The 22,958-nt window shown below is 41.5% G+C and overlaps 5 protein-coding genes across 6 annotated transcripts in view; 4 read left to right on the top strand and 1 right to left on the bottom strand.

Annotated features, from left to right (window-relative positions):
* The window catches only part of LOC143133862 (RNA polymerase II elongation factor ELL-like), a 33,223-nt gene extending 29,534 nt beyond the window's left edge, over positions 1–3,689 (top strand). The window contains exons 11-12 of the mRNA XM_076293776.1: positions 2,117–2,161; positions 2,280–3,689. Coding sequence (XP_076149891.1) covers positions 2,117–2,161; positions 2,280–2,384 — 150 coding nt within the window. The 3' untranslated portion in view covers positions 2,385–3,689. The remainder of the gene's footprint in view (positions 1–2,116; positions 2,162–2,279) is intronic.
* Positions 3,690–5,094: 1,405 nt separating this feature from the next.
* On the top strand, positions 5,095–10,046 carry LOC143133863 (inositol-3-phosphate synthase 1-A-like). Of its 2 annotated transcripts, none has more exons than XM_076293779.1 (11): positions 5,095–5,251; positions 5,822–5,944; positions 6,230–6,391; positions 6,786–6,915; positions 7,220–7,413; positions 7,598–7,747; positions 8,076–8,291; positions 8,430–8,594; positions 9,019–9,132; positions 9,243–9,460; positions 9,700–10,046. In XM_076293779.1, the coding sequence occupies exons 2-11, from the start codon at positions 5,831–5,833 to the stop codon at positions 9,887–9,889; spliced, it is 1,653 nt and encodes a 550-aa protein (XP_076149894.1). In that variant the 5' UTR covers positions 5,095–5,251; positions 5,822–5,830; the 3' UTR covers positions 9,890–10,046. The 2 variants fall into 2 exon arrangements, with proteins under 2 accessions (XP_076149894.1, XP_076149893.1); XM_076293778.1 differs by having other exon boundaries at positions 5,105–5,212.
* A 2,300-nt stretch (positions 10,047–12,346) lies between these two features.
* tpgs1 (tubulin polyglutamylase complex subunit 1) lies at positions 12,347–15,057 on the top strand. Its single transcript, XM_076293780.1, has 2 exons — positions 12,347–12,997; positions 13,416–15,057. The coding sequence occupies exons 1-2, from the start codon at positions 12,639–12,641 to the stop codon at positions 13,963–13,965; spliced, it is 909 nt and encodes a 302-aa protein (XP_076149895.1). The 5' UTR covers positions 12,347–12,638; the 3' UTR covers positions 13,966–15,057.
* Positions 15,058–17,294: 2,237 nt separating this feature from the next.
* plekhj1 (pleckstrin homology domain containing, family J member 1) lies at positions 17,295–20,051 on the bottom strand. Its single transcript, XM_076293781.1, has 6 exons — positions 19,457–20,051; positions 19,285–19,352; positions 19,093–19,159; positions 18,918–19,008; positions 18,750–18,813; positions 17,295–18,636 (listed from the first exon to the last, which is right to left on the bottom strand). The coding sequence occupies exons 1-6, from the start codon at positions 19,548–19,550 to the stop codon at positions 18,550–18,552; spliced, it is 471 nt and encodes a 156-aa protein (XP_076149896.1). The 5' UTR covers positions 19,551–20,051; the 3' UTR covers positions 17,295–18,549.
* A 173-nt stretch (positions 20,052–20,224) lies between these two features.
* On the top strand, positions 20,225–22,850 carry sf3a2 (splicing factor 3a, subunit 2). The gene is made up of 8 exons (XM_076293782.1): positions 20,225–20,311; positions 20,836–21,112; positions 21,205–21,251; positions 21,350–21,459; positions 21,545–21,594; positions 21,795–21,935; positions 22,147–22,215; positions 22,336–22,850. The coding sequence occupies exons 2-8, from the start codon at positions 20,915–20,917 to the stop codon at positions 22,630–22,632; spliced, it is 912 nt and encodes a 303-aa protein (XP_076149897.1). The 5' UTR covers positions 20,225–20,311; positions 20,836–20,914; the 3' UTR covers positions 22,633–22,850.
* Positions 22,851–22,958: the final 108 nt, after the last annotated feature.

Below are 22,958 nucleotides of genomic sequence, written 5' to 3' on the forward strand. Positions count from 1 at the left end.
CTTATTCCAAAATGGATTCAATTTATTCTTTTCCTCAAAATTCTACACTCAATACCCCATAATGACAACATAAAGTTTTTTTTAAATGTTTGCAAATTTATTATAAATAAAGAACGAAATTATAATTTGTACATAAGTATTCACACCCTTTGCTCAATACTTTGTTGTGGCACCTTTGGCAGCAATTATAGCTTCAAGTCTTTTGGAATACGAAACCACAAGCTTAGTACACCTATCTTTGGCCAGTTTCGCCAATTCCATTTTTACAGAACCTCTTGCACTCCATCAGGTTGGATGGGGAGCGTCAGTACACAGCCATTTTCAGATCCCTCCAGAGATGTTCAGTGGGATTCAAGTTTGGGCTCTGGCTGGGCCACTCTAGGACATTCACCGAGTTGTCTTGAAGCCACTCCTTCGATATCTTGGCTGTGTGCTTAGGGTCGTTGTCCTGTTGAAAGATGAACCATTGTCTTAGTCTGAGGTCAAGAGCACTCTGGGGCAGGTTTTCTTCCAGGATGTCTCTGTACATTGCTGCATTCATCTTTCCCTCAAAAAACATCCCCACAGCATGATGCTGCCACCACCATGCTTTACTGTAGGGATGGCATTGACCAGGTGATGAGCGGTGCTTGGTGTCCTCCAAACATAACACTTGGCATTCACGCCAAAGAGTTTGATCTTTGTCTCATCAGTTTCATCATTTACGAGTTTGTAAGCCATGCGTACATGTAAATTTACGTTTGATTTTCGAGTTACAGGGCCCTGGTGGTTCCAAACTTTTTCCATTTACAGATGATGGAGGCTAGGCCCTGTGCTCATTGGGACCTTTAAAGCAGCAGAAATCCTTCTGTACCCTTCCCCAGATCTGCGCCTCGAGATAATCCTGTCTCGGAGGTCAACAGACAATTCCTTTGACTTCATGCTTGTTTTGTGGTCTGACATGCACTGTTTGCTGTGGGACCTTATATAGACAGGTGTGTGCTTTTCCAAATCATGTCCAATCAACTGAATTTACCATAGGTGGACTCCAATTAAGCTGTAGAAACATCTCAAGGATGATTTGTGGAAACAGAATGCACCTGAACTCAATTTTGAGCTTGACCGCAAAGGCTATGAATACTTATGTACAAGTGATTTCTTCGTTTTTTAATTTTTTTAAAAATTGCAAATATCTGATTTAGGTTGTCTTTATGAGGTATTGTGTGTAGAATGTTGAAGAAAAACATAATTTGGAATAAGGTTGTAAAAAGTGAAGCGCTGTGAATACTTTCCGTATTCCCCTTGGGCAATAGCATGATCCAGTCAGCCAATCAGTGTGCCAACAGCAGAGGATCTAGCCCACTGGCCAATCAGTGTGTCAGGATCTGTGTCCTGATCTGACATGCTGCCGACATCTGATAAATGGTGTGATAAGTGGTGTGAGGACCTGACAAACTCCAGACCACCTGGTATCAGCACTTATGCCATTCCTCACTGTTACCTTTTGAGGGGCACTAGCTGATTGGAATACCTGAGACATTCCCCTGGAGGTTGTTAGTTAGGAATCTGCTGTGGCCCAGAATGGGAATGTTTCCAATGCTTGCATCATACATCCTTGAAAGTGAAGTACATGTATTAAGGTTGAATTCTATAGATAAACACATACAGTACAGGCCAAAAGAAAAAAAGACACACCTTCTCATTCAATGTGTTTCCTTTATTTTCATGACTATTTACATTGTAGATTCATCAAAACTATTAATGAACACATGTGGAATTGTGTACTTAACAAAAAAGCGTGAAATAACTGAAAACATGTCTTATATTCTATTTTCTTCAAAGTTGCTATTTATTTTTTTATTTATTTTTATTTATTTATTTATTTATTTATTTTTATTTAATACCATATTCAGCAAGCCATAACTTGACATATTCATCTGTGGGCCAAATAACTTTGCATTCAGTCATAGTTTTGATGCCTTCAGTGAGAATCTACAATGTAAATAGTCATGAAAATAAAGAAAACTCATTAAAATGAGAAGGTGTGTCCAAACTTTTGGCCTGTACTGTATATTCATGATCTTCAATGCCTTTAATGTTCGGTTTGACCGAATTTACTCATTTTTCATCTTTGCAGACGATTCACAACCAGATACTTAAAGAGTATCGCAAAATAAAAAAGGTATGCTCAGATTTATCTTTTACAGTTTTTTTTTTTACAGTTTTCTTTTCTGCAACTTTTTCATTTCTATAAATATAAATTCTTGAAAATTAATCAGCCCCCTCTGTCTCCTTTTCAGTCTAATCCAAACTACAGTCAGGATAAAAACCGCTGCGAATACCTACACAACAAACTTGCACACATAAAGAAAACCATTGCAGAGTACGATCACAAGCAGCTCTAACACATCTGCGGTGGGACATGAGGCAAAAAAAAAGACAAGATTCCCAAGGAGCCAAGAAGTGGATAGTCATCCCAGTATTTTGTCCAGGCTTGTCTTGAAATGTTGCTCCTTCTGACGGATTATGTTGGAACACGTGCATTAAAAATTGGGGCCTTTTCTACCCCATGTGAGCTTTTTTTTGTTTGTTTAAATAGATGTCCGATGACCCAAAGACAAAAAAAAATCTCTCTGATGCAATCTTGCTGTTCTCTGACGGTGAAGTGCTGTTGGGTTGGCTACAGAACTAAACTTGGCATTACACTGTTACTCCCTTCTGCTGCATGACCAACTTTTGCTACAGAGATTTCTGGACTGTTCCGTGTCAAATCACAATCAGTGATAGATCCTTGCACATGGATTTTATGAAGTGCTAGAATAAGAAGCTATTCAGCCAGCCTGTGGTATCAGACTAGGACTACCATGTATTATATGTTCTGTTTTAATTTATTGTTTTGTTGTTTAATGGCAGAATTAATTCTGCAGAAGTGTTCTTTGTTCTCTCATGGGTCTGCACACTTCCCGATTATATTAAAGAAAATTAATCATCTTGGCGGCTTTGATAGATTTCCTGACTTGGTGGATGAGACATTTGTTCTGCTTGGAGAGCCAGGCCTCCTGAGTTTTGTCCAATTCCCCAGCAACAGTTATAAAATATCTATCTATCAATATCTATACAATAGGACCTTCTGCTGAAATTGATGGCACTCAGACCAAATTACTGTAAACTATCACTGATGACTCAGAAACTGACCCTCTGCTCTTGAACACAGCTGGTTTTGAAGCATGGGCAATGCAAAGCGTGGTGACATGGAAAACGTTCTGATGTGTATATTTCACATTGGCTGTGATCGTAACATTCCAACGTCCCTTTCTCCATGAAATAATGTATGCTTTCCATCAGAGCATTGGGGTCATATAGTATCCAGTCAGTCAGATGCAAGCCCTCTGTATTAACCATCTGCTCTCTAATGTCTCTCCCCTGTGCAGTTTCTCCTGGTGTTCTCTCAAACAAACCATTACAGCATTGAGTCCCATAGAAATTCTATCTTGCCAGTATTATGTCATCTCTGTTGTCAAAACCTTTGTGCCATAACATTAATTCTTTAGTAAGAATTGTTGTGGAACACTTTAAAGTTGATGTTGCTCTTCCTACACTGGCCCCTCTGAAGAGGGGCGTGTTGCATGTTGAGAACCCCCGGGTTTGAATTACTGGCTCAGTTGTCACGTATGATGAAATTAAACTTTGGCACTTTGGAAACTTTTGTAGTTCTGTGGTCTGTATGAGTCCTTGATGTGCATGGGGAAGGGCCTTTCTTTTGTCATCTGGCTTTTCTCCCTTGAATTATAGAGAAGGTAAAGAAATGAGCTATTGTACAATCAAGAAATCCAGGCATAGCCACAACTTTCCTGGTTATTTGGTTAAAGTTGGCAATTACATCAAGCTGAGTTGAGAGTAATACTGAGGCAGGAGGTGTTTTTCATGTATCCGGTGTTCTCTGCCTGCCTGCCTGTCTCTGTCTTTTTGTGTTGCAGGGTGGAATCATGGCACAGGTACTGCTGGTCACCTTATTGGGGCACCATGGTTTGTCTTTCAAGTTTTCATACATACTTTGATGAATACATTTTTGTTAATCCTTTATCCATGTGTGCTCTCCCTTATGTTAAACCACCAAAAACGAGCCTGGTGGTTGTAACAGGGAAGAAAGTGGTGTGATATCTCATTACCAATCACTCTGGTCACTCGCTTATTTTTTTGGCCCAGCTTTCTTCTCTAAAGTGTGTGTGTGTTTGTGTGTGTTGCATTGAATTGCTGCCAAATGCAAAAGTTGGGGACCAGAGCTATGGAGAAGTTGTCAGAGGTAATATTCTCTGTAGGTTTTTGTCCCAGTTGCTCTGCGGAACTGAGATCAATTTAACAAATGGGGGCAGCCATGGCTTACTGTTTAGGGGCTCGGGCTTGTAACCGAAGGGTTGCCAGTTTGATCCCTGACCTAGTAGGAAAAATGTGGGCAGGGGGAAGTGGTTGAGCACTGCTCTCCCATGCCCACATCCACGGCTGAAGTGCCCCTTGGCACCTAAGGTACCTAACCCCTCACTGCTCCCCGAGCGCCGCTGTTGCAAGGCAGCTCACTTCTCCGGCTTAGTGTGTGCTTCACCTCACTGTGTGCTCACTGTGTGCTCTGTGTTCACTAATTCATGGGTGGGATAAATGCAGAGACCAAATTCCTTGTATACTTGGCCTATAAACCTGATTTACATTTACAAATCCCTTAGCACGGAAATGGAAATGAGTGGTTGAAGTGGGTTTAATGGAGGATATATATTGAAATATGTGATTTTCATTCAACAGGTGTTCATCATTGTGGAGAGACAATGTAAGTAGCCTAAGTGGTGCGGTCTGTCAGAAATTTTCCGTTGAGCTTTCTACCCCAGGGGGGTATTCCAAGTAGCCTAGTTTAACAAAATTGGGTAGGCCTAAGTTAACTCAAGAGTTAACCTGTGGAAAACGATGTTGTGTGAAATATGTCTACGTGGAAGGTAGACCTACAGGATACATCTCTGTCATAAGCTACTGTTATTTAGTGAAGTTATGTAATCAGTCTTCGGGTTAATACATTTGCATGGACACGCCTATAGGCCTACTGTCAGTTTATATTCCAGGGCTACAGCACACCCACAGGCGGGAGTTAAGTTTATTCATCAGGTTGTCTGCGCATCAAGCAGTGCATTGGAAAGTGGAGCACGTTCGAAACACTCGACTTCTTCAAGACAGCGCGTCGGGACAGGAGGTAAAATAGACAGCATAGACCTGCCTTATCTCAGATCAGGTAGGCTAAACATGTCATTTCATTAGATCAAAATGATGCGTCATATGGCTAGCACAAGCTAGCTTGCACTGCAAGAATTAGCTGAAATAAATGGCAGAGGCGAGGCGGTTTAAATGGATCAAACGATGGGACAAATTAATTAAGGTTCAGGTCATTTTTATTTTTGCAACATTAGTGAACGAGAACGCAGCTTGCATAACCCAGGTGGTGCGAGTTGAATGAACAGGACAAATTATACATTTTACTTTATTTTTGCAGTTTTGAAGGAATTGTGTGCAGTTCATAGGACTATAGGAAATGCTATAGCCTATTCTGGTCGTGAAAGTATAGCCTACCTGTAGGTTACTTCAAAAGCTGCCTTTACATTGTAGTGCTATGTCCCACAGCTGCAGTTACTTTTTTGTAAGGCCAAATTACATGACAACGACAAGTAGTCGGCAAGGCATTCTTAAACTGTTAATGTAAAAAAAATAATACAAACTTAATACATAAATGATGTTCTTTTATTTATGTAAGTTCACTTGGACTTCTTCCTAACTTTATGCCATATTCTTGCAAATTGCTATCCAGACATTAAACATGACTACCAAAATCCAAATCAAAAGCCCTAATGTGAGATACACAGAGAGGTACATCGAAGCTCTCTACTCCTACCACACCACATCTGTGTCCAGAGATGGGGACATGTATACAGTAAGTAGACACATATTAGAACAACATATTTCTTAATACTAAGTGTGAACTAATTTATGAAGAAAGCTGTGTTTTTGTGATTGATTGGATCATCCAAGTCACATAATGCAAGGAATGAACTTCCTGCTGTTCATTTGAATTCAAGAAGTGAACAGCCTGCTCTTCATCTGAATGACAGCTGGAATACCACTTTCACGTGTTGTGTTATACTGGATTAAGCCATGTATAGCTTCAGAATCAGGAAATGTATGTAGGCTATTGTGTTTACTGTGTTTGCCCATCAAGGTAACACCTTCCACCACTCAGTTCACCTTCCACACTGAGCGGGCGGTGCCCAAGCTGGGGGTGATGCTGGTGGGCTGGGGAGGGAATAATGGCACGACTGTCACCGCTGCGGTCATTGCCAACAAGATGGGCATGCGCTGGAGAACCAAGACTGGCATGAAGGTACTTTATATGGAGAGATGGTATATATAGAGATAGTATGCATGCACTGAGCTGTTTGACACTCTGTTCTCATAGGCATGGCAGTCCTAAATTATTTAAAAAAATAAATAAAAAAAACTAATTTGGAGTAAGTGTTTTCAGTCATATAGTATACTTCCCTGTCAAAGACAAATAGGTATTAGTTTGATCGTTTCATGTATGTCAAAGTCTCTCCTAAGGGAAAAGTTATACCGTCTCCAGCAGTCCACAGGAGCACATCCTATACCATTTGCCTTTTAGGGTCATTCTCCATTATTAGTAGCCCATAGTTTTTCCACTCACCCATCCCCCCACATAACTTGTTTTTTTTTTTTCATCTCGTCTTCTCTCTCTTGCTATTTTTATCTTCTCCCAGTGTGCCAATTACTTTGGCTCCTTACTACAAGCCTCCACAGTGTGTTTGGGGTCCGGCCCAGAGGGGGAGGTCAACATACCTTTCCGTGATTTGCTTCCCATGGTGCACCCTAACGACATCATTTTCGATGGTGAGTGTATGAGTGTATGCCTCAGTTCTAAATTAGATCATTATTATGGGGAGATTATAATTGGAATGCAATTCCATGTGTTGTCATTGTATTGTAAATGCAGACCATTACTATGGCATTGTAATGTCTACTACTATGCATATATCACCATTGTCTACTACTATGATATCACCATTTTCAATGTGAGCTGTCTCTGGTTGAATAATTGAAGTTAGCCAATCCATGCAGTGCAAGTTTATGACTGACATGCATTTCCATGCAGTCAGGGGTTGTCATATGTCACAAGTGTTCATGTGTGGTCTAGGTTGGGACATCTCTTCCTTAGACTTGGGCCAGGCGATGGAGAGGGCTGAGGTGCTAGACTGGGATCTACAGGAGCAACTGCGGCCACACATGAGCCAGCTGAAGCCCAGGGCCTCCATTTATATCCCAGAATTCATAGCTGCTAATCAGAGCCACAGAGCCGACAACCTCATCCAGGGAACAAAAGCTGAACAGGTACAAGTTTGCACCTACAGTAGTAAATGGATAATGCTATTAAATAGATGTTATAATGTCATGGCACATGACGCTTAAAAACTGTGTTGTCATTTTAAACTGTTTTCAAATTAATTTAAGAAGTACGTTGAAGTACAATGTACATTGCTTGTGATTGAAATAGACCATCTGTCTCGTAATATAGGTGGCACAACTCCGGAGGGATATTCGTGACTTCAAGCAGAAAAGTGGTGTGGACAAAGTCATCGTTCTGTGGACCGCCAACACAGAGAAATTCTGTGATGTTGCTACTGGTATCAATGACACTGCTGAGAATTTGCTCGCCACTATCCAGGTACAATATTACGGAACTGTACAGTGCCACACTTCCTTTAATGGAGCCAATTTAATGAAACCATTATCTATTCCTGACGAGCACTGTTAATGAGGATGCACCATGTCAGCCCAAGACGTCTCATAAAAAGAAAGAAACTTTGGTATAACATTGCCCATATATGACAGACAACAGTGTCCCTGGGTATGAAGGGCAACGTATGAGTATAATACCTAACTGCGTTTATTATGTAACAAATTAAATATTTTAGTCATCTACAGAAACATTAAATCTTAAACACTTATGGAATGTTTATTGATCAGTGTCTTTTTCCATGCGTGTCTCTCAGAAAGGAGGCGAGGTATCTCCCTCCACACTTTTTGCAGTAGCCAGCATCCAGGAGGGCTGTGCGTATATCAACGGTTCCCCACAGAACACCTTTGTTTCTGGGGTAGTTGAGCTAGCCATACAGAAGGGTGTCTTCATCGGAGGAGATGATTTTAAATCTGGCCAGACCAAAATTAAATCCGTTCTCGTGGACTTCTTGGTCAGTGCAGGCATTAAGGTAAATTAGGATTGTATTTAGGCAGACATTATTTTTTATTTTATCACCTCATTTTATTTCATTGATTGAGAATAAAGAAATAATTCAAATAAAAATGAAAAAAGATTTGAACTCTTCTTCTTCACTTTCCTGCTGTAGCCAATGTCCATTGTTAGCTACAATCACCTTGGCAACAATGACGGCATGAACCTCTCAGCTCCGCAGCAGTTCCGGTCTAAGGAGATCTCCAAGAGTAACGTGGTGGATGATATGGTGCAGTCCAACACTGTGTTGTACAGCCCTGGAGAGAAGCCAGATCACTGTGTAAGTAGTACTGGGCAACATTTCAAAACACTTTATCTGTGCAAGGATTATCAGGATGTACTGGATTAGATGCACAAAATCTGAAATGTAGCTTTTCCAAAATCAACAGCTAAACAAATCTAGAATTCCATCTTTAAATGTTGCATTGGGTTCCTCAGTCTCATTCATCTGCCTTAAATCAATACACATTTTCAGATAAGTGCATTTTAAAATTGGCAAAATGAAAAAAAACAAAAAACATTCAGAGTAGATTTGTGTCAGTTAAACTACTATATAAAACCAAAATGCATCGTCTGCTGTTTGGATGTTAGGAGGGAGCTATGCATAAGGACATGAGTAGTCACTACCCAGATGTCATGAGCATTATCTTACAGTGTGCAGTGGGTGTCCTGTTTACCATTGTGACTATGTGCTTGTTCGCCAGGTGGTGATCAAATATGTGCCATATGTGGGTGACAGCAAGCGTGCCATGGACGAGTATGTGTCTGAGATTATGATGGGTGGCACAAACACCATCGCTATTCACAATACATGCGAGGTGAGCCTGTTCATATCCATCTGGATCAGCATCCAAGGTTTTTTATTCTTTTGGGATTACCTGTGGAGGCATTTCAAAATCACTTAATTGTATTCTCTTACATTTCCAAGGACTCCTTGCTGGCTAGTCCAATCATCTTGGACCTGGTCATCCTCACAGATCTTTGCCAGAGGATCACATTCTGCACAGAGAGTGACCCCAGCTTTCAGACCTTCCACAGTGTGCTCTCTCTGCTCAGCTTCCTCTGCAAGGCCCCTCTTGTCCCACAGGGGGCGCCTGTGGTCAATGCCTTCTTTCGCCAGAGAGCTTGCATTGAAAACATCATGAGGTCAGTTCACAGCTGGCCACTGCAATGGGATTATCCTCATCTGTTTTAGAAAACCATCAAAAGCACGTCACCTTCCTGCACAGTGCACACACATACACACACACACACACACACACACACACAGACAGTCTTTTCATTTTAAGGTCAGTGGTCCCACAGTATAAGATAATAACATTTCTGGGACAATGAAATGTATGTTGCTACATCTCAAAGTAGGCCTTTCCTTTTTGTGTTTCTAGGGCATGTCTAGGCCTGCCACCTCAGAGCCATATGCAGCTTGAGCACAAGATGCAGAGAACTCTCCTGGCGAACCGTGGGGACTATACTGTGGCCACTAATAAGAACAAAGGTGTCCACACGAACGGATTCCACTCATTACACTGCAGTGGTGTCGCTGGACATAAAATGGAGGAACCAAGCATTGAATAAGATCCATTTGTAGTGTGGAGTTGTTACTGACTATATGTAATAGGTGTACAAAAATGAAGTGCTTGTGAACAGACAAGTACTGTATGTGTGTGTACTGTATTTGTCACTTTTGACAGGACCATGTGTACTTTAAAAATATTAAATGCAGCTTACTTTACTTAAAGTGGCACTGCTTCACCTCTTTATATTCAAAAGTAGACCAGAGGGTTATATGTTTGTTTGTTAGATATGGGCCTCTAGCATTGGTAAGCTATGTATTTTTTAAAAGTCTTGACAGCAAAAGTAGACTACAAATAGCCTACAAATAATGTTACACATGACATTTTGAGCTGATGTGATGCCTCCCAGCAAGGTTTTAAAGCCAATGATAAAACAAAATAGCGAGCACACATCATTATGACCTCTGCATGTCAGTAAATGCTGATAGTGAATGATGATGAGTGAATATGAGTGATGAGTAAACCCCGATCAGTAAATGAAATAATAACTAGATGTACCGCGTAGCGGTACAAAATATGACCGCCGCTCAGTCCTGCACATCCATTCCGCGAAAATAAATCATATTAATGAATTTGTCTCCATCTTCTACTCCATCCCCCACTCTTGAAACTTTTGTGTGTATGCTTATTTGGAATGTGTGTTTGCACACATTCCGCACACAAAGTAGCCTACTGGCGCTGCAAAGGTGAATAGATTTGTTTCTGGGCCAAAAAATCTGTAACATTGTTATAAAACCTTTAAAATCTCTAAACAATCACAAGTAGGGCAGAACAAAACAATCCCTGTCAGTTCCATCCTAGTGACAATTTGTGTTGTGTAATAGGCCTAGCATAGGGCCTACCTTATATAGCTTATAGTTTGTTAACAGTCACGGTTTTGTCATTACTCCGATCTATGCATTTTTGCATTTAGAATAGCTCTAAAACCGGGGGGCGAACACGTCGCAGGGGGGGCGCCAGTGCGTGGATATCTCAATCGCAAAATTAAACAATATTTCTATCGGTTGCCTACCATGGACTAGGCTGGGTGAAAATAAAAGATTGCGTCAAAAGATTGAGCTTAACCATGGACCTCATGGTTGCAAAATGCAAGGGAACATGAATCAGCATATTATTTGCACAAACAATAACGGACAGTAGCTCTTCAACTTTGCCCGTTAAAATGTGTATGAACAGTCTCGCAACGCATTTCATGAAGGCCCTTTTGGACATGTCAGTTATTTGCACCACTGGGTAAAACGGCATTTTGTTTTAGACTACTGTCTGTATTTAATTTGTGCATTGACAATAAAGCTGAATATCATTTGAACTAGATGACTAAACTTATGCATATGTAGAAGAAGAAACATTCACAAAAATCCATGACATGACCTCTCTTCTTGATAGCTGTTGAAAACTGCATGGAACTGACAGGGATTGTTTTGTTTAATAATAAATAAATAAATACATTATGCTGCTACCTTCTGCTTTTCCCAAATACAATGTAGCCTACAGGTGTACCTTTCATCAGTCCAGTTGCAATGGATGGACTGTGATGAACTGCCCTACTTGTGATTGTTTTGTGATTTTAAAGGTTTTATAACAATGTTACAGATTTTTTGGCCCAGAAACAAATCTATTCACCTTTGCAGCGCCAGTAGGCTACTTTGTGTGCGGAATGTGTGCAAACACACATTCCAAACAAGCATACACAAAAGTTTCAAGAGTGGGGGATGGAGTAGAAGATGGAGACAAATTCATTAATATGATTTATTTTCGCGGAATGGATGTGCAGGACTGAGCGGCGGTCATATTTTGTACCGCTACGCGGTACATCTAGTTTATTACAAGGTTGTAATCATATACTTTGATGGGGACAATACCAAGACATAAAATGTTACAGTATAACAATGTTCACTTGTTATATTACAAAAAATGGTATGTTAAATGGTTAAACTGACAGTGCAGGTGAGATGATCTGAAGAATCCTGACCCTGACTAGAGAATTTCCGGGAAAACACGTGACTTGTCTTGCACAGTAATTCTCTCTTGAGCCATCGCAAATGTGGAAGTTGTAGAATACCATGGAATTATGACATACCGATTGAAAAAAAGCAGGGGGTCATACATGATGTTATATGATCATGTAAACAATATCCAAACCAAAACAACTGCAGCCTTATAAGCTATGACACTTTTTACCTAAATACGTTTGTTTTTGCATCTTAGTGCCACCTACCCATCATGCTACTCTGAATGCGTTAGTTTATGATCACATAGAACCATGATAAGGGTTTTGAATAGTTGCTACTTCGGCCACAATATCTGGATTTATTTTTTCTAAACACAGATTGGCTATGTTCATGATTAGTTATTGTAATGTGCTCAATCCTCAATGGCATAATACTTGGAGGGTTGACTCCATGAAACAGTCTTGATTTTTTATTAATGTGCGTATGTTTTAATCTTTGTTGTATACATTATTTCCTAGGCCTACATGTCGACTGCAAAGCAGGCACATGAAAGCTCGCAGTCGGAAGCTCCGTTCTGGAATCTTTGGTCGAAAGAACGACGTATTCCGAGAATCGCGTCCTTAGCAACCAAGACTTCCCTTGCAAGTTGCTGTCAAAGAAAGCATCTTACAGCCTCAGCGGAAAGTCATTAATTTATTCAAACTGGTAGGAAATGTGTCGTTATTAAAATAGGTGTGTCTGACGCTGCAAAGAACGACAGCGATTAGTCAGAAAAAAAGACAACGTTAGTGAACGGAAATGTTTAATGTGGTCACTCAACCTGACTCTACACTTCCGTTGTTACCGAGAAACATGGCGGATAAGCGGCGTTCGGGAGTGATGTCTGACTCAAAACCAACAACCAAAGCAGAGACGGACCAAGAATTCTTATCTCAGGCAGGCGTAGGAGTTTTACTTCGAGGTGCGTTGCTTAAACTCGTAGAGGCTAGATCTGAAGATCCTATTGGTTTCCTGGCCGAACACTTCAGCAATTTAGCATCCGACACGGACAACAGTCCGGTCGGAGGCAGTGATGGGGAGCATCACTGTAATGTACTGGAGCAGCAGCAGCTTAGCCGAGCCTTGTGGCACATCGGTTTAGCGCATCATTCGCAAAGGTAAGACAGATTCTGCAAGACGGCTCAGAATGGCTAGAATAGCTCATGTGATTTAGGCTACTCCCTGAAATGTTCAGATTGTAGTACCGATCAGGTGGCCCAGTTAGGCCTACCTAAACAAATGTCTGTTCAAAACGTTTGATCCTATGCCTAGGCCTGCTGTTCATGAAAACTTCCCCGTAACGTTACAATTGGTTTTCTCCACCATCTTTCCTTGCATGTAGAATGAATGTTTTGGAAATGGTAAATTAAGCATGTCAATTAACTGCTTATAATTGAGATGAATCAGTAAAGTATCTGTAGGCTAATTGTATTTGTCAATATCTGAAGCAGTAGGGTCTATATTAAATGTAAGTTGCTGTTTTGGCCTCATGCTTGTGGACTCTGCACTTGTGTTTTTATGCCCTTCCATCACCAGATCAGCATTCAATAGCAACACACGTGTAGCTTATGACCTCCTTATGCAGAATGGGCCTCGTCGCCGTGGTGCTGGTGGTGTCAAAGGTCGCGTGTACACGGAGCTGCTTCGTGGCTTATGCAGCGAGGGCGGCCTGTCCGTCACCGCCTCTGCCCCGCTCCTGCAGCGCATTCACTGCCACGACCACGAGGCGGTGCCGTTTGAGCTCTTCCGGCAGGGCGTGCTGACCTGCGCCGTGTTCGCCGACTACATCCGCAAGTCCCAGTGCCTGTACGCGGCCGTCAGCAGCTGTCCCGAGCGGGCCGCTGACAGGGTGTTGTGTCAGGCCGTGCTGGGGACCCTCCAGGAGGCCCTGGAAACCACCTCGGCCTGGGCTGACGTGGCCCGCTACCTGGAGGCCAGCATGAAAATCTCACCAGGCAAGCTGGCTCAGGCCATGGCAGAGGCCCAGGGGCCCGACAGAGGTGGGACAGGCTCCACCATGGACGCGCAGGAGTTTGAGGACACCGCTGCCAAGCTCTTCCTGGCCAGAGTGCGCATTGTGTCTTAGAGAGAGGACATTGTCACTTCTCTGAGAGACAACAAGACTTGCAGCAAGACTTGTAGTGAAAAAGTCATGGTAAGATGTAGCGCTGCACAGTGTAAACGACTGCAGGGCATGATATCAAAGATAAGGCTCATCTGTTCTGTGCAATCAATATGCATTTACCTCACATGGCCATGTTTTGTAAACACTTTCTGGAATGTGAGTTAATGATATATTTAGGTCTAAACAATTTAAAGATTGATCAAAAAGCTTGAGCAAAATGATTTAGACTAGGCCTAGATAACAACTTTAGTATCTCACAGATTATATGTTCCTGATTACACTGACCCTGAATGTGACCTTCCACTGTTTCACGTCAGTTTGATACAACTGGAACTTGATACTGTGAAGAGGGTGCTTGTTGAACGCAGAACACCCAAGCCAGGAGGTTAAGTAGAGCAGAGGTTAAGAGTTCCAGTTGAGGAGAGCAGACTATACTGAGGTGGGTCTTAGCATGCAATATTTGAAGTTTTTCCAAACCCACGTCAACTTGGCTCCAAGAGCCTTATTCTTGTGCTTGTTTGAGATAAGACTCAGTCGGCCATGACGCAGCTGACGCAAATATACACTGATATGATGATATTTTATGCCCATTATCGGGCCTTGGTTTCAGTAAATGTGTATTGTGACTATATTTACTTCATATGTTTCAGAAAGCTACATCATCAAAATATTCTTTCTACTTAGATGTAAAAAGGTATGTGTCACCTGATATTGGTCAATAAATTAATTATTTATATGTGTAACAAGAATCACGATATCTCTCTGGAAAAGCTTATTGTCTACAGAAGATCAATTTGCTCTTTGTTTCTAAAATTTGCTCTCTAAACCATTAGTTGAGTGCAGAGTAAAAACTTGAGACATCCAGCAGAGGTCAGCCTGTAGCAGAGTTATGGTAATATTCTCAAAAGAGGAAGAGTGCTTGCACTTCCTGCCACCCATGTTTCTTCATGTTTGATCGCAATAATTTAGTTGAAACGGCACTGCTAGCTTTCTGGACAATGTAAAGGTTTCACCTTTAACCCATATGAAAGCTCAATATGACAAGTGTTGGCAAGCGAGAGAGAGAGAGAGAGAGAGAGAGAGAGAGAATACACATACTGTACATTTTATTTTGGGTTTATATGACCTGTTGTCATAGTAGATGGTATCACTGGCTGTTAAAAAAAATGACATGCCTATTTTGTCATTTTTGCATTTTCCTGGATGATACCATTTAACACCATACAATACAATTACCCAGACATACAGATATAAGCTGCAGCTGAGTATGCAATGTAATATGCCATCCTTGAGATCATTTTCAAACCGGTTCCTCTTGACTATGCAAACTCGCTCAGTATTCAAACCAACTCATACATAGTACAGGTCAGTTTGGCTCTGTGAGGCCTAATGGGTTACTGTTAACAATAGAAGTGTCTCTTTGTGAATCTTGACACCAGGAAATAAAGGGAAAGTGTTGTGGACACAGGCCTACCATTGAGGCTGCTCATGTGACTTAGTGCTAGTCAAATCAGCTGCCAGGCAGCACTGTTATATCAAGGCTATTTCTGTCTCTCCTCCTGGGGTCACTTCAACAAGCTGCAGGCTCCACCACTGGAGCCTTTAAGAGAAACATCCTCTATGCTCGTTTGGTCAGTTCAGCATTATTTTCATTGTTGCATGCTGCTCAAGCTGATGTGGCAGCTGCTTCAACTCAGAACCGAAGCAGTTCAGTTCTCGTGTTCATGACAAGTTTGTGAGGTTATTGTGTGTATTTTTTGTTAATTCTATTCTGACCCCTGCTGTCTTGTGTGTTTATTGTTATGCTGTTGCGGTCTCTCTTGACCATGGTTAAGCTATAATTGATGACATTTGTGCATTCTAAGGAAGAGCATGTTTTGTCACTCGGAAGGAGGGTTCTGTGGAGCTGAAGAAACATACTGGCCCCTTGTTTACCACTGACTGCAGTCTTGCTGCAGAGGCCAGACAGTGTCCTCATTATCAATCTTAATGAGGCCCAGTGTGTAAATAATTTAGATGGGTGTTCATTACATTTCTTGTTTGGAGGGACAAGTTGACCTGACTTTCACAATTGAGTTAGGTGGTAGTGGCAAGTCAGATTCCCTCGAGAACCAAATATATCGGAGTACGGGTGGAATCAGCCCTGTGCCCATCTTCAAGACTTAATTTCCCCCAAGCCCAAGCATTTCACTTAAACATGTTCATCTCATAACTTCTTGGTAATGTCACGCTTAGATTTCCATTATATGCCATACTGAAGTGAGAGCAAAACCTTGCTGGTTTCAGTTGGATACTTACACTTTTAGTTGACTTTGATTTAAAATTGTAGGCCCATCTATTCACATTTATAAACAGCCATGAAGTGGGTTAATTATCATGAAGTGGGTTAATTATCAGATATGTCTGTAGAACATTCACATGCAATGGACACAGCATGTTCTGGTAAGGTCAACATGGTTTCAATGTCCAAGTGCTAACCACACACTAACAGGGGGGCTACACCAGGTGCGTAACTGAAGCGTTCCGTTCGCGACACGTAAAAACAATTTTAGAAGACTAGTCTATTTTTTTTCCGAAATTATGCATTGCTATCACGTCTGGTGTAGGTAGTTCCATTGATCATAGTAGAACCTAATTGTTGCAGCAGACCCAATGTGAATAGAACGTTTAAGTTGTGCGCTCGGTGTAGCCCCCCTCTAAGGAGCGACACTCTTTCAAATACACAGCCGCCACCACCAAAGCATTAACCACATGAATTCCAAAACAAATTTCAAGTTTTTGCCTGAAATTGCACTGTGCCTATTTACAAGGGCATTGTTCCCACCTCTTTTGGGGCCTACCATCAAATGTTTGACCTCTATAGAAAGCGGAGAACCTGTAGTTTTCATAGGAAACAGTCAAAATAACTGTGATGTTCTGATAAAGAGTTACAGAGGCTAGAATATATTTTTTCCTTCTGGACACTATGGACATCTTGTTTACATTCCCTTGGACAGATTTCTTCCCTCATTGCAAAGATTTTTTAATCTGTGGTTTTCCTATGACCTCCAGGGGAGGAGATGATGTGCTCTGAAGGACAGCTCAAGATTAAGGGATTCAGAGTGTGAATGTGCAAGGGCCTACAGCAAGATATATTTATAGAATATGACATTTGGTTCACACATGGCCGGTTTGCCTATTTGACACATCGCTCAGGACTTCTGACACCTTATTATGAAGAGTATGAGCTATGTTTTTTCTCTCTTACTTTTCATTTGACAACACAATATGACCAAAATATACACACAACATAAATTAAGGAAACATTTATTATAAAAAAATAGATGATTGTTATGAGTTATTACAGCCCAACTCAAATGTGTGCTGTAAAAAAGTGAAACGATGTTGAGACTTTATCTTGAAATGTCACCTACCTAACCCACATATCATTATCATGTTACTCATGTCTTTTGAAGTTGGATTAAGGTAATTTGCAACAAATAAAATCTTCACTTTGAAATGACTGAGATAACTTATTGAATTATTATGTCTGTTGACAACATATTGCTGTTTTGAAGTGAGATTATATAACATGGTCTTTGTCCTGTATACTTGTAAAATTCAACAATTTGCTCTCAGTTCAAAAGTCCAGTCTTCAATACAGAGCATTTCAGTGTCACGTAAAAATACAGTAACTATGTTCTGAGAAATGTTTGTGCCTCCAGAGAGCTTGGAGAACAGCATTAAAATGCACGGTACTATTTTACTGACCATCTTTGAAGTGATTTTCTTTTTTAATACAAATTACTAATTTAGGTACTGATGTGATCAAAGTCCTACCTACCATAAAACACAGACATAGACAAAGTAAGGAACTGTGCAAAATGATTGTGTGAATGATTAGATGCCTAACTACTTTGCTTATCTACCTAACAAAAGATTTTGCATAAAAGAAAGCACAACAAAGGCAGCTACACTCCTTAAAAAAAGGCACACGAAATTCAGTGAACATGAAATCTGACGCAGATTCTCTACACAGCAGCAGTGTAAAAAAAAAGTGTGATGAAAACAAACAAATAAGTGTAACCCTGATAGTCAGAATAATGTCTGTACCCCTACAGCCACTTAAGACAGTGAAATAACTGGCTCAGAGATAGCTGATACCTACACTGTGAAAGACATGGCATCAAAACCAGACAGCCCTATATCCCATGCCATTTTCATGACGGGGAACACCAAAAATAAAACAAAAAACTGACTGACCCAATTGTGCAAACACAATGACCACATCTGGAAGTTTGTTTCAGAAATCTACGTATTTCTGGGATATCATAAGAAGCTACCCCTCATGAAAGCTGCCTGAGACACCTCTGACCCCAGAAGAGATGGGTGTTATTAGCTCAATACAGAAAGGTAATGGCTACCAATAATGGCATCACTACAGAAAGCGCAGGGCTACCAATAACGGTGCTGGGTGGCTATAATAGGTTCATGATTTGAGGTTGAACAGAATTGTCTCTGTGTATGTGAGGGGTTTACGGAGACTGGGAATGGGTCAGACGGTGTTTAAGTGGAAGTAGCAGGCAGAGGAGGAAGGCCACTGTTCACCTGGAAGCGGGTCTCGTCAGATATCCCATACTGCTCCAAAGGATCCTGGTGGATGAGAGAGAGGGGGGGGGGGGTTAATCATGTCTCTACTAAAGGCACCTTCCTACATTATTATCAGAAGAAATAATCATACCTTGTAATAATCGTAACTCTCTTACCTTGCCTGTGAGTCGATGGATCTCAGTGCGGTAGAAGATCAAGTTCTTGCGCATGAACTCATAGCTGTGATAGTAATTTGCATGTTAAAATAGTATGTTTTGTGTACATAAAAAAAAAAAAAAAACTTTCTGAATATGACTCATCAAACTACTGAGAGAACACCACACCTGGCTTTGATGATGGAGTCTATCCAATCAAGGCACTGTTCCTGGGAGTCGCACTCAAACAGATATTTTCTCTCAGCCTCGTCCAGAAAAGCTGGAATGTTTGCAAAGCTATGCATTAAACATTAGCTACTTAGGAATAAGCTAGACATATCAAGTATGTTTTAGGATGACTGACCTACGGAAAAGGCTAGATCATCCTCTCTCTCTACCCGACACTGCTCCAACAAAAGAGCTCCGACAGGCTATCAAGAGAAGCCACATGCCGGTGAAGGTAACGTTAATCATTCAGGATAGGCTACAGTTATGCACAGTCTGCAACTAAAGTTATTTATCCATTCATTTCAGTGTCAGTTGACAGTGATCTCACCTCCTCCTCGTCGGTGCGAAAGTAAAACAGGAAATTCACAATCAGTTTCACCAGTCTCTTCTTAACAACTGCCGGACAAAGAATGGTCAAGTTTTCAGAAATGGACAGACGTTAGATATACACCGTATGTTTGACATTATATCTGGTCGCATGTTTAGATATAAGTTCTCACCGTCTCCTTTCTTTGGTCCCCTCATTCCTAGCTCCGCTGCCCGCTCGGAGGGTTGACGGCTCAGAGAGACAAGCTCCTTCTCGTTGAAACGCATTGCGACAGACAGTGGTTAAGTTAACTTAATCGTTCTCTAACTACATAAAGGCATCCATTTCTTTATGAGATGTTTAAGTAAACGTAGCCCGAGTGTCCCGGTATGAACATATTTGATATTCACATGGAAAAATGAAACTAGCTGTCCTGTCCAGCAGCAGCAGGGCCAATCGATTTCCTAGTTACTACGATGCCCTTGTTAGCTACTTAGCAAGTCTTCGCTCAAATTATCCTATTTTATTTTTAAGGAAATGTAATTTACCGAACCAGCTAAAGAACACTCATCTCCGAGTTGAATACAATGTCCATGGCAGTTAGTGTTCAATAAAAGAGAGCCAACGTTAACTATCTGCTACCTTCCTTCCTTGAGACGCGCTGCACTCAAACCCAACAGACCGCCGTGACACAATCACCTACCCAACCCAAGCCTGAACCCAAATCTTGAATCCACCATGCCTGAACTCGTGGGGGCGTACTCAACTCAACTAAGTAACAAGTTACCATAGACAGTAAAACGAATGGATCAACTTAAGACTGAAAACGATGACAAACCATTCAGAGCGATTTATACCTTTGCAGAAAATGCCTTTAGAACATAACTTTATGACAGGCATGGTCCTGACCGTAAGTCCTGACTAATAATTTAGAAAAAAGAAAAAGAAAATAGTTTTTAAAAAAAAATCAAAGAAACCGGAACAGGAAGTACATATTTTCATACGCATGCGCAAACTAACATTTACAGCGGTAAACGTGAGTGAAACGGTGAGTGGACTTGGTTAATTTTCAACCGAATTAAAACAATTTATCCTACTTCCATGTATTTGTCGATACTATATTTACTTATGTTTAAGTGCAGATCCATTCAGAATGTTTTTGAAAGTCACTTATAATCACGGTTGGCAGATAAAGCCATTTGGCAGGCTAACGTTAGCTGGCCAGCTAGTTGCCATTCATCTCTGATATCCACAATGTACCCTAACTAGCTGAACTATTACACATAGTTATGTTTCCAATGTTGCACTACTCAAGCCGTTGTCATTTAAATACACGTGAGATCTTATTTCACGTTTGTGTTATAAATGCAAAGTTAAGCGAAAAAGTTAACGTTACGGAGAACTAGCCAGCTAACGTGGCTAAGCTTAACAACTTGCATCGCTATCACAGATCGGTACATCTAATGGGGAACCCTTCGTTCCAAATACATAAGACGATTCTATGTTGCTTAAGCAGATTGATGTGCATGCCTTTCAATTTTGCATTCTCACTAAAGGTTCTGCTATTGACAGGATTGTGTTGGCCAGACCTCTACATTGTTTTGTAGAGGAGTGATTTGTCTGGTTGAGTGTTCGTTACACTGCTTCCAAGATGGATTTCCAGCACAGAGCAGGCGGTAAGACGGGCAGCGGTGGAGTGGCCTCCGCGTCGGAGAGCAACCGGGACCGTAGAGAGCGTTTACGGCAGTTAGCGTTGGAGACGATCGACATCAACAAGGATCCCTATTTCATGAAAAATCATTTGGGGTCTTACGAATGTAAACTCTGTCTCACTCTACACAACAATGAGGTAAAAATCACAGTCAGTATTCTATCAGTGTTTATCCATATTTGCTTGCAAGGTGTTGTTGACAAATGCACACTATCATATTTCCACTTTAGGGCAGCTACCTCGCGCACACACAAGGCAAGAAGCATCAGACCAATTTGTAAGTGTATAACTGTTCATTTGACTTTATATATGCTTGTATTCGGCTTTAACTATATCCTGAAGGGTTTGTCATAAATGTTCTTTGGTTCTCCTCAGGGCTCGGAGAGCGGCAAAAGAAGCGAAGGAAGCCCCAGCACAGCCTGCACCCGAAAAAGTCAAGGTTGAGGTGAAGAAATTTGTCAAAATTGGTCGACCAGGATACAAAGGTACATGTTCATTCAATTATCACACTTTAAGTTACTCGTCTTGGTCCAGTGAAAGGTTTTGTAACATCAGTGTGTTCTTTAACAGTTACCAAGCAGAGGGACTCAGAAAGTGGGCAGCAGAGTCTCCTATTCCAGGTAATTCGCTGCACGTGTGGACATTTGACTCGACAGCCATTTCCTTTTGCTCTTGTAACAGTGGAATTGGTCACGTTAATAGATTGCAATTAACGCACATAATGTTATTGGCTATTCCTTACTACAGACAACGTTGACGTTTTCTTTCTCCCCCAAGACTGGTATTGCATCTTTAATTGGTTTTCTCTGTCCCATGTCAGATTGATTACCCAGAGATTGCGGAGGGCATTGGACCCCGGCACCGCTTCATGTCAGCCTACGAGCAGCGCATTGAACCCCCAGACCGTCGCTGGCAGTACCTGCTGCTGGCTGCAGAGCCCTACGAGACCATTGCTTTCAAGGTGGGTCTGTCCCGGATGCTGTTATGAAGTGCATTTACCATTAGCGATGCTGAGCAACCACTATGGGAACTAAAAATCCTCCCTTCTACTTAATGACAGTAGCTTTTTAGCGACACATTTTTGAAATTTTGAAATACATCCCTGTACGAAAGTGTGTATGGAGGTGTTTTGGTGGTGGTGCCGGTTTTAACCAGTAATTGTGTTCCGACAGGTTCCTAGCAGAGAGATTGACAAAGCAGAGAGTAAGTTTTGGACTCACTGGAATAAAGAAACAAAACAGGTATGCAGAATCGTCATAGTTTTATCTGTTGGCTTGGCACGTCTCACACATTATGCCATGATCCTTTTATTTCTTCTGTTTTTTACTCAACAATTTTCCATGTTGTTCGTTTGGCTCCAGTTCTTCCTGCAGTTCCACTTCAAGATGGAGAAGCTCACACCCATGCCCAGCGGCCCCGTACCTCCCATGGGGGTGAAGCGGCCACCCCCTCTCATGAGCAACATGGGACCTCGCCCACCCCACGACCCTATGCCCCCACCTCCCCCGGGTGGCATGCACATGCCGTCTTTACCCCCTGGAGCCCCAGGACACCCCCAGATGCATCAGATGCCCGGCCCACCCATGCCCCCAATGATGAGACCACCCCTGCCCACGGACAGGCCAGGAGGAATGCCCCCTCCCCCACCCAGCTCCTAAGGACACTCAGAAGGATCGGGCCTTTCAGTTTGCCCGTGCATTTGATATTACGTTTCCAGATTTCAGCGCTGTGGACAACTGTTCTTGTCGAAATGATGTCGCAACAGAAGCAACATAGACATATTGCCGTTGTATATTTTTGTTTTTAATGTAAGGGCCTTGCCAAGGCTGGCAGACTTTGTGTAAACTTTTTTTAATTATTAAAACAGTGAAAAGAAGTATTGTTTGGCGTGTCAAATGCTGTTTTGATATAGAAATCTGTCTAGTTGTCTGACCATTTCAAGCTACAGTCCATCACGCTCAGAGTCTAATCTCTAATGTTATAG

This window comes from Alosa pseudoharengus, unplaced genomic scaffold, assembly GCF_046254945.1.
Source record: "Alosa pseudoharengus isolate Yale_2024_CS ecotype anadromous, Long Island Sound unplaced genomic scaffold, YU_APseudo_1.1 YU_APseudo_1.1_scf_2, whole genome shotgun sequence".
NCBI lineage: Eukaryota > Metazoa > Chordata > Actinopteri > Clupeiformes > Clupeidae > Alosa > Alosa pseudoharengus.